The 15,065-nt window shown below is 49.5% G+C and overlaps 1 protein-coding gene across 10 annotated transcripts in view; it reads right to left on the bottom strand.

Moving 5' to 3' along the window:
* Positions 1-15,065, bottom strand: part of LOC116954900 (semaphorin-6A-like) — a 179,372-nt gene that overhangs the window by 84,655 nt on the left and 79,652 nt on the right. For all 10 annotated transcript variants that reach the window (XM_076052753.1, XM_076052751.1, XM_076052752.1 and 7 more), the window contains one exon: positions 8,218-8,493. In XM_076052753.1, the coding sequence (XP_075908868.1) occupies positions 8,218-8,350 (133 nt within the window). In that variant the 5' untranslated portion in view covers positions 8,351-8,493. The remainder of the gene's footprint in view (positions 1-8,217; positions 8,494-15,065) is intronic.

The following is a 15,065-nucleotide window of genomic DNA, read 5'->3' as shown; positions in this document are numbered from 1 at the left end:
CCCCGGGAGCTCGACATCTGTGCGCAGCGGGCGGTGCGTGGAGACACAGCGACGGACGGGGGGGGGGGGGGCTTGCGCACACGCGCACAAGACGAGACAAAGGTCCCCAGCGTAGCCCTTACCCACCGTTGGGGCAAGTGCTGCGAGTCAGTAGGCTGGCAAGTGCTGGGAGTCAGTAGGCTGGCAAGTGCTGCGAGTCAGTAGGCTGGCAAGTGCTGGGAGTCAGTAGGCTGGCAAGTGTTGCGAGTCCGTAGGCTGGCAAGTGCTGCGAGTCAGTAGGCTGGCAAGTGCTGCGAGTCAGTAGGCTGGCAAGTGCTGGGAGTCAGTAGGCTGGCAAGTGCTGCGAGTCAGTAGGCTGGCAAGTGCTGCGAGTCCGTAGGCTGGCAAGTGCTGCGAGTCAGTAGGCTGGCAAGGCACACGAGGGGGTTGGTGGTCAAGCATCCCGCGCCCGGCCGCCTTTGTCACCCCGGCGGCGATCATTATACGCATCGCACCAATTACGAATTTGAGGCTGAGTCGACCTAAGGGAGGCCCAGGAACCGGTCATCCTCGATACTTGCCGCCGTTATTGGCCGCGAGCGGGGGAATTTAAACTCGCGGCGCAGGGCGCTGATCCCTGCGGCCGCTGCTGCTCCCGCCACTACAAACATGCACACATAGCCCACCCCAGTCGCGTGCACAGGTAAAGCCCTGTAGTCAATCCACAGGCAAAGCCCTGTAGTCAATCCACTGCTGGATGAGGGATTCCCCGCAGCCAACCCTATCCGCCGAGCCCCCACTCAGCTTTCCGAGATCTGACCAACATTGGACGCATTCAGGGTTGATGTGGTGGATTACTGATTTACCAAATGGCAACATGTGATCTCATTCCTCGATTGCTTGTTAGTGTAGGAGATTATTACGAAGCATTATTGATGTATTGCAGCTGGTGCTTTTACAAGGAGGGCCTGTATTCTTGGTTCTTTCGGTAAAGTCACCACGTAGAAGGGAAACAATAACATAATAAATACATAAAACAATAAAATTCTCACGACGTTTCGACTGCAACACAAGCAATCATCGAAACGTCGTGAGAACTTTATTGTTTTATATTTTTATTATTTTATTGTTTCCCTTCTACGTGGTGACTTTACCGAAAGAACCAAGAATATGAATCCCTGCAGTCACGAAAGCTTTAAATCAAAAATCAAGGAGAGCCTGGTTCCCCTCCAAAAGAACAATGTGCATTCTTTTTTTCACGGAAGATCTCACAAGTGAACCACAATACCTCGCTGATCTCGTCAAGGAACATGAACCATCATTTCGCAAACTCCGCTCATCCTCGCAGCAGCAGTGGCTTTTAACTTAGCCATTGAACAGAGACGGTTACCGCATCTCGCACGTTCAGATGCGCTTCTCCGGCCATCTGGAATGCTCTTCCGATATTATGAAGCCATCGGGAGCTATGCACTTTTAAATGATCATCGTCTAGATTGACAAATTCATTTCTTTATAATTGCTTTTTTGTGTTTAGTTTCTTGTCCTTCCCACGCACCTCCGATTAACACGGTGAAAAAGTTCAACATACACAGACGTACAGAACGTGGATGATGTCCCAGCCACCGCGGGCTAAATTGAGCGGGGAGAGCGCCAGAGTCGCAAAAGCGCCGGCCATGGAGATAAAATGTAACGTGATAAAAACAAAGTCTTGGCGTCAAATGGGACCTTTCAGCGATAAGAGATAGCCACCCCTGTGAGTCAGAGAGCTGAACTTTAACCTGGCGAACAGACAAGAAAGCCTCTGGGATGGAGGCCCACTGGCTCAGAGGACAGAGGTCAGAGCGATGAGCCCGGCACCTTTGAGACCCCGGGTTCGATGCCAAGGTTTCAGCCACGGCCTGCACTTCAGCTAGGGTTCTCACGTACAGCGAGAGGTTAATGACTGCACATACAACATCAACAACTAAACACCACCACCTGTCATGTTAAATATGGTCCTGCGCTTAATTTGGCTGAATTCCATATCCTGAGAATAAAAAATTGTATTTAGTGACTGTCATGAGATGAACGTCACTCTCTGGGGCAGGGTGGGGTGGGTGAAAAAGTGCTGCCCGCTACTGTGTGGACCAGAGCGTCACTTTAAGAAGATCTCAGAGGTAGTTCTGTGTAATCAACTTCCGTAGGCCGTTCTGTGTGGACCAGAGCGTCACTTGAAGATACAGGGATCTCAGAGGTAGCTCTGTGATGTCCACTTCTGTGGGCCGTTCTAAAACACGACGAAGAGGTTGGTGATGATGAGTGGGACACGTGGTGTGCATGGTGGAGGAGGAGGCCAGGTAACCGAGCCGGGCATGGGAGTGTCACCCAGTGATAGACTATCAAGGGGAAGAGCTATAGCCAGATGCTTGTGATAATGATGATGCTGTGAGAGAGGTCCTCAAAAGGACATTTTGACCACATAATAGGGGAGACATCTAAAAGGTCAGTTTAACACGTAGGCTTTCGCAACCAATATTATTCATAATAAAGGTTTTTGGGTTAGATCGCGTTATTTATGGATGTGTCGTAACCCTCCACCACCCGACACAGCCAATCAGCAAGATAAAGTGTCACGTATTCAAACTGTAAATGTTGTGGATTCACTCTTCAACACACCGGTGGGCTAAAGTAGTGAACTAATTGTCTTTTGTCAACGTGACACTTTATTTTGCTGATTGGCCGTGTCGGGTGGTGGAGGGTTACGACACATTATTAAATAACGCGATCTAACCCACAAACCTTTATTATGAACATCTAAAAGGTGCTGATCGGTGTGGCGGAGTTTGAAAATGCAACCCCCGATGACAAAAACGACTTGTGTAAGGGAGATCTTTATCTTCTTCCAGCAGAGGATTGATGCGTTATCTGCGTAAAAAAGGGGGGCCCGCCAGGTAAAGCCAGCCGCATGTGGTGATGCTCGCGGGGACTGTGAGAGCTCACCCTGCGTGTTGACTGAGCACAACGGCTGCTGTGAACTGGCAGAAAAGGGGCTTTGTGCCGACACGGTACACTAAAACTGAAAACGAAACCATTTTTTATGTTACCAGGTAAGGCCCCACTGAGCTATGTAGTTATTTTTCAGAAGCGACCTTTCCATCTTAAATGACAGCTCAACGAAGTGGCTTATCATCGTGTGGAAATGTATAGCAGCCAAATACTCCAAACACGTGATGTTGATTCTAAATGGGGAGGGAAAGAACCGGGGGACCTGGAGAAAAAATGCAAGCGACCACGGGGAGATAGAGAGAGAGAGAGACACGCAGACTCCAAATAAACAGCAGGCGTCAGGGTCGAGATGGAACCCAATACCTCCTGCATACCAGGCGAGAGAGTTAACATCTCCTAGCCACCGTGGTGATGATGAGAGAGAGAGACACGCAGACTCAAAATATACAGCAGGCGTCAGGGTCGAGATGGAACCCAAGACCTCCTGCATACCAGGCGAGGGAGTTAACATCTCGCCACCGTGACGCACAGTGGGTAGGTGGGTGGCCAGCACCGACAACCCACCGCCTTTGTCGCTCCACGCTGATGTTCACATAACAGCACCCGGTGCTCACAAGAGTGTTGACCCTTCCTAAGGTCGATTACTGCTGGTGATGATTCGATTTTACTTTTCAACCGTGTCAATCCGCTGCTGGATTGGGGGTCTCCCCCACAGGTCATGGGGGGGGGGGTGTTGTATGACCATATTTCACCACGCTGGTCGGTAGCAGTTGGGGAAAGGGGCAAAGGGAATAGAATTGTCTCAGTGCACCGGCTTCACAGTTCGTGATTCGTAACTCAAGGATTGGCAGCCTGTGGCTCCGAAGCCGCACGCGGGGCTCATCAAGGACCGTTTCTTGACCACCGTTTAACAAGGACCGCCATCTCATATTCACCACTTGCTTTGAGGCTTTTGAAATATTGAAGTTGTTTTACCGAATCGGAAAAAAAAAACAACGGCTCTTCTTGTTGTTTTGGTTGCAGACCCCCGGCGCTAACCGCTGCCCGGGCCGTACCATGATGCACGCTGCCCTGGCATTCACGAGGGAATGGAACCCAACGCAAGATCGGCCGTCTGGATTTTTCGCCCCCCACCTCCCGCCCCCACCCACCTCCGCCCTGCGATAACGTGCTGTGTTTCTTTCACACCGTACGCAGGCAACCGCGCTAATCGGAGATAGGGGGTTTATCTCAGTCACTTCATACGGGCTGCGGAACCCAAGAGCCGTGTGATGCCTTGTCGTCCAAAATACGCTTGGCCAAGCGTGAGATTCTGAATAAATGGCATCGCGATTACCCCACGTACGGGGAAAGCCAAGAGCAGGGCGCGGCTGGATAAACAATTCGTGAAGATTTTAGCCGACGGTTATTTGCCCAAGATGAAAGCAAATAATGCACGGGGGTATTCAAAACTGCCAGATTGATGCTGTGCGTTTATGTTCCAGATGTTTGCCATTGTAAAATATGCAAAATTAGCAAATAATACTTTGGTGTTTTGCCCGAGGTTTCTCATTACAATTTGTGCTATCGGCATCACGCCATTAGATGAAGGATCCATTTGGAATTCTCACACAACATCGACCCATGGCATGCATTCATTGCTAGAAAACACAGAATAATTAACTGTGGGTCGTTGCGGTACAAGTAGCAAAACAGATGATACATCATCTCCATGTATTTGTCTCTCCAAGGAGAAAGTGAAAGTAATTTTCACACAACTCATGGCCTTCCGGGAGTGTGTCATTATAGCAGCAATGATTCAGTATCAGCAAGGAAAACTCAGGACCGGTTTTGATGCAGAGTGTCTCATCAGCAGAGTCAGGCTCACTTGAATCAATGCTGGTGAACTGCCAGATGTTATCGGCAGGGAATGGTCCGCGGAAGGAGATATCACAGAACTTATGCAAGTGACTCTCATTCAAGGACCTTTTATCATCCATAGTTTTTTTTGGGGAGGTAATTTAACATATGCACAATTTTGGTTGTTACCATCTTCAACTCACCGGTGACTTGGCTGAAACAATAATACCTTGCATGTCGCCGTTAAACTCTTGTACATGTAGACAATTTTATTTGTTTGGCCGTGTGAGGTGGTGGAGGGTCTCACGACACAAATTTGTACGAATCATTACATGGCCCAATCAAAACGACATCGACGGTGAATCTTGAGCACCAGGTTAAAAACCGTAACTCTACTCGCTATGGACCTGTCCGCTAGTCAGCCTACACAAGGCTTCGTCGTTTCTCTCGGCCTACATAAGCCTTCACCGTGTCTCTTAGCCTACGTAAGGCTTTGTCGTGTCTCTTGGCCTATGTACGGCTTTGTTGTCTCTCTTGGCCTATAATCTTAGTTCTTTCGGTAAAGTCACGTTGAAGGCAAACAATAAAATAATAAAATATATAAAACAATAAAAATTCTCACGACGTTTCGACCATAACACAAACTGTCGTCATCAGGTGTGTCGGTTTGCATACATTTATTTTTAAACGGTGTATTTATTTATAAAAAAACGTCAGCGCCACGCGCAGCGATTTGGCAGTTTATTTAGAAGGACTAGTCCATCTATGTTCTGAAAAGAGGAGGGGAGAGACGAAAATGTTTTAATATATGCTGTCTGAAAGCCACTGTAAGCGTGAACAATCAAGACCTGAAATGGTTTATCAAATCTTTCCAATGATTGCTAAGCCAGAATCCATCTTCTCGGTTGAAATTGTCTCTGTGCTTGTATATGTGGATAGCCTCATGAACGAATCTCTCATGGTAGCCAGATGGCTTACAAATAACCTCTGTCTTGGAAAAGTCAATGTCATGTGAGCCTACTGAATTATAACAATGACCTGCCACGGCCGAGGTGTTGGTCCTACCGTGTTTAAGGTCTGCTTTGTGTTCACGAATGCGGTCCGAGACATGGCGTTTGGTTTCTCCAATGTAACTACTACCACAGAGGCAACTTAGTTTGTAGACACCAGGGTATTGTATGTCCGGAATCACATCTTTTACAGACGGAACCAGATCACGGATTTTATGTAATGTGTTGAAACGGACCTGGATCTTGTGTTTATTCAAGATTTTGGAGATCTTTTTTGTGATCCCCGCAATGTAGGGTAAAGTGATGGTTTTGAAAGGCTCCTCAAGAGGGTCCTTCTTCATGGTTTGAGTGATAGCTTTGCGGATTGTATAGTCGGAGTAACCATTAGCCTTAAGAGCTTGGTGTACGTGCTTGAGTTCACTGCCTATGTGTTCCTGGTCGGATATGCATTGGGCTGTATGATACAGAGTCTTGATGAGAGAATTCTTCTGTGATGGATGGTGGTGGGAATCCGGTTTCAGATAAGCATCCGTATGGGTAGCTTTCCTGTAGACAGAGTGGCTCATTGAACCATCAGGTCTCTTTTTAATTAGGACATCCAAAAAAGGTAGCTTGCCATCTTTTTCGACTTCCATGGTAAATCTGATGGCTAGGTGTATGGAATTGATGTGGTCGAAGAATTGGTCTAGAGCAGGCCGGCCATGTGGCCAGATGACAAAAGTGTCATCCACGTACCTCTTCCATAAGGTTGGGCGCAGAGTGGCAGTCTGGATGGCGTCTGTCTCAAATTTCTCCATGAAAATGTTAGCTATAACCGGAGATAGGGGGGAGCCCATTGGGGTGCCCTCAGTTTATTTGTAGAAAGTTCCATTCCCAGTGAAGTATGTATTGGTTAAACAGTGTCTCACCAGGGGGGGTACCTCACTGTTTAGTCCTTGATGAACCAAGTCTGCAATGATTGCGATGGTGTCAGGTACAGGAACCTTGGTGAATAAGGAAACTACATCAAAACTGACAAGCAGGTCGTCTGGGGACAGGGAAATACCCTTGATTGTCGATACCAGGTGAGTAGAATTTTGTACCGCAGAGGTCGTTTTTCCAGTGAAAGGACGCAGGATTTAAGACAAAAAACGAGCCAGTTTGTAGGGTGGGGGAGTTGATAGTAGAGACGATGGGACGAAGGGGTGTATCTACTTTATGTATTTTTGGTAAGCCGTATAATCTTGGTGGCCTGGCAGCAGAAGGTTTCAACGAAAACTGTCTAGATTGATCAATTAATGCGGTTGAATCAGAAATTATTTTGTTGGTTTGTGTGACGAGGCTGTTGGTGGGATCTCTTTTTATTTTTGTATAACTACCATCGTCGAGTAATTCTTTAATTTTGTTGTTGTATTCTATTTCATCCATGATGACAGTAGCATTGCCCTTGTCAGCTGAGAGGACTACAATATCATCCCTCTTTTTTAATTTATATAATTCAAAACGCTCATCTTTGCTGAGGTTGCTAGCTGGCATCTTAGCGTTTTTGAGGGTTGCAGCGATTTCAGATCTTGCTACGTCTGCAGCGATGTGACCCAGGCCCCTGAGAGCAACGTCTACTTGGGCAATTATATCATTAACTGGTATGTGTTTAGGTGTGACTGCAAAGTTTAGACCTTCAGCCAAAACGGATTTCAGACAATCGGTAATAGAACTGTTACTGCGATGAATTACGACTTTGTTAACGTCTAACTTTTTGGTGTGTGGGTCCGATCTTTTGTTGAAGAGGAGGTTAAATTTGGAAATCAGGTTGTCCTTACATTTGGTCGACATAGTAGCAGCTGAAGAGGCAGTCATATTGTCTACATGTTCCCAATCCGATGTGGACATTGTTGCTGTCAATGATAAGTGTGATTTGTAGAGTGTCTTGTCTAACTGATCTAGTTCGGTGCGTATAAGTCTGATTTTTTCTGAGATAAGAGCTAAGCTAGTTTTGAAAAGAATTCGTTTCGCATTAGAAGAAGTTACAGCAGCAGAGGTCAGTGTAAATGCGATTGGTATTACCCCAGAGTCGCGGCATCTCTTCAGAAAGGTGAGAGACTCGATCAGCTGAGCCTTCTTATCCCGGAGTTTGTTGAAGGATCTTAAAGTTATGTGAAAACCCTCCCCGTAGAGGCGGTTAAATTTTGATTTAAAGCTTTCGTGACTGCAGTAATTCATGTCTCTCGGCCTATGTAAGGCTTCATTGCATCTATCAGCCTAAGTAGGGCTTCATCGTGTCACTCGGCCGACGCAAGGCTTCGTCATTTCTCTCGGCCTACGTAAGGCTTTGTCGTGTTTCTCGGCCAATGCAAGGCTTTGCTGTGTATCTCGGGCTACGCAAGGCTTCAGCCGCCACATCTCTACACGTTGCGAATACACTCACATTTGGCATCAACGATGTTGATGGGCGTCGCGTCATCGGGGAAGGAGGCGGTGGCGGTGGCGGCAGCGGAGGAGGCGATGATGGCGACTCCGGCGAAGACGCAGAGCGCCACACGCATCGCGGGGCGCGACATCCCGCCCGCTACCGCCCTCCGCCGTAGAGGGCGGCGGGGCTAGCGGGGGCTAGCGGGGACAACGGCGCAGATGACGAGGACGTGGAGGAGGGGTGGCACCGGTACGGGACTCCAAGTGCAAGAAGCCACGGTGGTTGTGAAATCTGCATCAGCACACGCATGTGTGTGCATGTGTGCACACAGACAAGCAAATGGTTAGCACACGTAATTGCATACGTGCGACACATGGTGTGGGTGGCGCAGTGGAGAGATGTTAACTCCCTCGCCTGGTATGCAGGAGGTCGTGGGTTCGATCCCGACCCCGACGCCTGTTGTATATTTGGCGTTTGCATGTTGCTCTCCCTGTGGTCACGTGGATTTTTCTCTAGATCTTCCAGTTTCCCCCTCCACATTTAGAATGAACATGCGTTCAGAGTATTTCGCTGCTGCTGTACATTTCCACACGATGATGAGACACTTCGTTGAGCTATCATTTGTGAGAGCCAGGTCACTTCAGAAAAAGAGCTACGTACGTCAGTGGGCCTTACCGGCGACCTCCGGATTGCCAAGTCTGGTGCGCTGCTAACCACTGCAACAGCCAATGTTGCAGCATCTTTAAGGCGTACAATTACATACAGTCAGGTGTCAGAGTATGCGGCGGGAGTTAGGTTCCGTGTACCCCCGCGTGAAAGTGAATTTGCGTAAGTTGGGGTTCGCCTATTCGAGTGTGTATATAAAATGTTAGAGCGTATATAAAATGTAGATAAATGTACATGAATGATTAATAAAAGTACAATACTGTATAGTAAATGATTCACTAATCATCAGGAGCATCCAGGTCGGTGAGAACACGAGAGATTTTGGACTCGTTTCTTGCGCGTGTGATAGTTACACGCCGTCAAATCCATAATTCACGTGATGGCGGGGGGTGATTTGACACCTCGCTTCTCGCCCCGTGCGTGTAGCGAACGTACGAGTCACACAAAGCATAAGGATGAATCGGGGTCGGTCACGTATGAGCGGGTCCGCGTACTCTGAGCCCATGTACTCTGAGACCTTACCGTACATACAAACTATACATTGTATTCTTATATATTCAAACCTATTGCAAAAAGTCACCCTGACTCCACCCGATATCAGCAGATCTCAGAAAGTTAAACAGGAAAAAAAAAGCCTGCATAGCGCTTGGATGGGTGACCACCCTGCATGAGACTGGCTGCTGATTCTGCTGCAGGAGCTAAGGGCCTAAGTATGTATGAGATATTAATGCAAATAACAAAACCGCAGTTATTTATTTACCTTTGTTAAAATTAACTTATTCCGCTCAAGGCAAATTGAAGACACTGGCCACAGGAGTGCGTTTGTGGCCATGCAAACCAAACTATGGACCACACAGTAAAACCCCATAAAGAAACGCGGAGACCCATAGAGATACATCGAGACCCATAGAGATACATTAATGACACAAGCCACAGCAGCACGACTGTGGCCACACAACGGCAACTGTGGACTGTACAATAAACCCATAGAAGACGCACAATAGAGAGACTCAAAGAGATGCGTAGACATACAGATACACAGAGAGATGCATAGAGACCCATGGAGAAACACGGAGATACACCCAAGAGACACGAGTGACAGGAGTGCGCCACTGAGGCCATGCAACCCAAGCTATGGAACGCACAGTCAACCCATAGAGTCACATAGAGATACACAGAGGCCCACAGAGATACACAACTCACACTAGAGATACACAGAGGCCCACAGAGATACACAACTCACACTAAAGATACACAGAGGCCCACAGAGATACACAGAGGCCCACAGAGATACACAACTCACACTAGAGATACACAGAGGCCCACAGAGATACACAACTCACACGAAGGACCGCACAGTAAACCCAACTGTGGTCTGCGATCCTTCATCAGAGGAGGAGGAATGGCAAAACGACATGACCTGTCTCTCCACTGAAGCCCTCTCATCGTGGCGACAGCAGCTCAAGCAGCACCAGGACCTCCATACTGAGCCATCGAGCTTCCTGGACATCTTGTTGCCATCGAACGTGGAGAGCAAGGACACGTGCTTGTGTGTTTGTGTGTGCGTGCGCGTGTCTATGTGTTTGTGTGTGCATGCGCGTGTCTATGTGTTTGTGTGTTTGTGTGTGCGTGCGCGTGTCTATGTGTTTGTGTGTGCGTGCGCGTGTCTATGTGCTTGTGTGTTTGTGTGTGCGTGCGCGTGTCTATGTGTTTGTGTGTTTGTGTGTGCGTGCGTGTGTCTATGTGTTTGTGTGTTTGTGTGTGCGTGCGCGTGTCTATGTGATTGTGTGTTTGGGTGTGCGTGCGCGTGTTTATGTGTTTGTGTGTTTGTGTGTTTGTGTGTGCGTGCGCGTGTCTATGTGTTTGTGTGTTTGTGTGTGCGTGCGCGTGTCTATGTGTTTGCGTGCATGGAGGAGGCTCGTGAAGGACGCTACTGGGCAGTTGGAGCCAGGCGCCCTCCAGCAACAACGGTGACAGGGAGGAGCGACGCTCACAACAACGAGCGGAACGCCGGGTGGATAAAACACAGCGAGTGGGCGCAGTAGGCGGCACAGGCGGTGCATCTGCCAGTCATCTCAGTCGACCCATGGCAACTGGGTCTGTCCTGTGACCAGCCAGTGGGTGTGAGACACTTCACGTGGCCTTAACGTGCACGTAGCCTGGCACACGCGCTGTGGTGATGTCACCGCCACGAGGGAGACAAAGGCGGCGACGCGTGGTGCTGGCCACCCACCCAGCCACCCGAGTAGGTGCTAACTCGCTAACAGCACTTGCCCCCAACAGGCTGTGGAGGCTACACGGGGGACCTCTGTGTTTGGTGTGCAGAATAAATAAAAACGCATTCAACTCGAGGCCTGGGGAATGTTTAAATATCTACAGCGGGCGAGCGAGGCTGCAATGTGCAGGGTTTAACATGCAGTGTGCATTACTGCATCATTAGTTTCCCGGCAACCACTTAACACCTCATGCTAACAGATAATTACAACACGCGCACACACACGCGCGTGTACACGCACAATGCACAGGCATAGGATGATAAAGCTGCCCCGTATAGCCTTCACAGACTGTCTGGGGCAAGTGCTCTTAGCGAGCAGCACCGATGAAGGCTGTCACGTCACACGAGGGGGGAGGGGGGGGCGGGGGGCAACACCACGCTCGGCCGCCTTTGTCTCCCTCGCGGCGACGTTTACACACCGACCAGGTACTCAATTGAGGCTGAGTCGACCTAGGGGAGGCCCAGGACCGGTTCAGATAATCGTCACTGGGTGTTGGCCGTGAGCAGGAATCGAACCCGCGTCCCGGGTTTGTAGCGCTAACCGCTGCACTACCGCTACCCCTGTGTGCGTGTGTGTGTGGCACTACCACACAGATGCGCGCACACACAGTCAAACAACATACACACACAACGATCCCCCGTATAGCCTTCAACAGGCCTTCAACAGACTGTTGGGGCCAAGTGCTGTTAGCGAGTAACACCTATGGAGGTCGACAAGGCCGCCTTTGCCTACCCACGCTGATGTTCACGCACAGTGGGCGAGCGAAACATCGACCCGTGTTGAACCCCTCCCTGCGAGGTCAAATTAGCTGCCGTTGATTCGCTCGATTTATTTTGCAACGTGTCAATCCACCGCTGGATTTGCGGCCTCACCGCTCTGGCCAGTGGATCCGAATGTTTATTTATACTGCAGGAAGAATCCGATGAGCTATAAAGCTCTTCCCCCCCCCCGCCCCCCCCCCACAAATGTCCACGATAGTAAGTGCAAAGAACAAGAGAGTATACAAATCGCACAAACACATACAAACACAATACTTTCGGTAAAGTCACGTAGGTAGAATTAAAATAATCTAAAATAAAAAAATCACGACGTTTCGATCGCAACACAAACAATCCTCATCAGGTGGGACAACCACGGCAGGAAAAAAACATGCTTCAGTCACGAAAGATTAAAAATAAAAATGCTTCAGCTATTTTTTTTGTGTTGCGATCGGAACGTCGTGATTTGTTTAATTTTGTATTATTTTATTGTCTACCTTACGTGACTTTACCGAAAGAACCAAAGAGTATGGATTCCTGCAGTCACGAAAGCTTCAAATCAAGATTCATCCCTCATCCTACCGTGCAAATATCCTCACTGAGATGTTGGATCAGGGGACGGTGGCCTGGACCGGTTCAAGACACCACCCCGGCCATCGACTCCGCTCACCAAGACCGGGCTCAGGGTTCGTAGTGCCACCAGCCCGTCGCGAAAGCGAATGGTGACGGTGATTACGGAGGTGTGAAAATGTTAAAGTCTCAAGTGACCGAGAGAGAGAGAGAGAGGGGACGCAGGGGGGTAATCAGGGGCTTGTCCAGGTGTAACATGTTACTCGCTCGCCACTGACGTTAGCCGTGCCGAGCGCAGTGCGATAACCGTCATCAATTTATTCATACCGCAAGCAGACTCCGATGAGCTGTAAAGCTCTTTTTTTCACTGATGCGTGGTAGGGGCACGGTGTAAGAACGCTTCAACAACAAATAACACAAAAACACGATCGCGTAGTGCGTGGTACAAGACAGTTAGACAAATGACCCACACGCGTACAAATTAAAACACGAAGCCACCCCCATGCTACACAGGTAGAGGGTCCACACCGATTTAGTAACTTGTCAGAAGCTACCTGTCGACAGGTGAGAGCTCAACAAAGGTGGCTTACCGTGCGGAAAAATTCAGAGCGGCAAAAATAATCTTAAATAATCTTAATGCATGTTGATTCTAAATTGATGTGGATGGGTGGGGGGGGGAACCGGAGCACCTGGATACAGAATTCCACGCGACCACACCCGCTCCCCGAATGAACACGGCATTAGATTATATTTGCAAAAGGTGCAAGAGCGGCGCTGGACAGCTCAGCCGGATTTCATTCACGTGACATGGGTTGTGTGCACACAACTATACCAACATCGACACTACTGTGTGGAAGCTTACCCGGCTTTGCACTGCACGCGTGTGTTCGTGTACGACGGAGCGGTGGCGCAGCGGTGAGCGCCAGTGATGAATGATCCTAGTGGCAGTAGTAGCTACAACACGTGTAGTAGCTACAACACGTGTAGTAGCTACTACACGTGCGGTAGCTACTACACGTGCGGTAGCTACTACACGTGCGGTAGCTACAACACGTGTGGTAGCTACAACACGTGTAGTAGCTACAACACGTGTAGTAGCTACAACACGTGTAGTAGCTACTACACGTGCAGTAGCTACAACACGTGTTGTAGCTACAGGCCCCGCACTTTCAAGGGCCCCGCACTAAATGCTTCCAAGCTATCAATTCCGGTTCAGTGATTCTGCACTTGCTCTATCACTATAGTACTATGCTGCCTTCGACTTTTACGAACGACTGGGTGTTTAAGGTTAGCGATTTGTCGTATTATCTGGAAAACATTTTTAAATGAAAAAAATACAATTGCTAACGATGCAAGTTAAACATTTACGTGTTTTAATATATTTTTTTATTTAGGGCCCCTTTATAACATACAGGACCCGCTCACGGCCAACGCCGGTGACGATTACATGAGCCGGTCGTGGGGACTAAGCTAGGTCGTGGGGACCTGGTGCGGTGTGTAGTAAACATCGCCACGGGGAAAGGCAAAATGCGGCCAGGCGTGGTGCTGGCCACCCACCCCCACGTGTGCCACGGTGTCGGCCTGCATAGGTGCTGCTACTCGCGAACAGCACTTGCCCTATTAAGTCTTTACGGGGGATCTTCGCCTTTGCCTCAGGCTAGCTCCATGACCGGTCCAGATATCCGTTACTGGTGTTGGCCGTGGGCGAGAATTGAACTCGGTTCGACGGGGTTCGTAGCGCAGCGCGCTAACCGCTACTCGCCGAAGCACAGAGAGACAAATATCCCTTGCGTAGCCTTCTACACATCACTGGGGCAAGAGCTGTTAGCGAGTAGCAGCGCCTATATGCAGGCCCGCACCGTGGCACACCATGGGATGGGTGGTCAGCACCACGCCCGGCGGCCTGAGTGGCGATGTTTTAAAGCACCGCACCAGGTACTCATTTGAGGCTGAGTCGACCTAGAGGAGGCCCATCAGCGGTTCTGCTAATCGTCGCAGGTGTTGACCGTGAGCGGGAATCGAACTCGGGTCGCCAGGTTCGTAGCACAGCGCGCTAACCGCTGCACTACCGCTCCCCATCACACGCACACACACAAACAGAAACACACACACGTATAAAATAATACTCCCATGGAAAACAAACTGCTCTCTATTGAGCTTATACACGTTTGCCTTTGACACACATGTACATAGAATTCGTAATACGGCAATTTTATGATGTACACAAACATACCGACTGTTGTGAGCACACAAACGTAACACGCGATTTGTTGGGGGGCGGCGGGGGGATCGGGGTGGTGTGGACCGGCGGGGGGGGACGGCATTGTTAATCTCCAAGGCCGTGCCACGTGTCCGGATCGGGGGAGCAGCAGCCGCTCCATCATCAGCTGCCTGCGGTGTCTCATTCTGTATTCCAGAGACCGTGGCGTGCACCAGCACCACCAGCACCACCAGCACCAAACATCACCAGCACCACCAGCAGCACTACCAGCACCACCAGCACCAAACACCACCAGCGCCACCAGCAGCACCACCACCAGCACCACCAGCAGCACCAGCAGCACCACTAGCAGCGCCAGCACCACCACCAGCA

Source organism: Petromyzon marinus, chromosome 57, assembly GCF_048934315.1.
Source record: "Petromyzon marinus isolate PM22_M1 ecotype Great Lakes invasive population chromosome 57, UKy_Petmar_22M1.pri1.0, whole genome shotgun sequence".
Classification (NCBI taxonomy): Eukaryota; Metazoa; Chordata; class Hyperoartia; order Petromyzontiformes; family Petromyzontidae; genus Petromyzon; species Petromyzon marinus.
The sequence above is the reverse complement of the archived record's forward strand: the minus strand, read 5'-3'. Positions and strand labels throughout refer to the sequence as shown.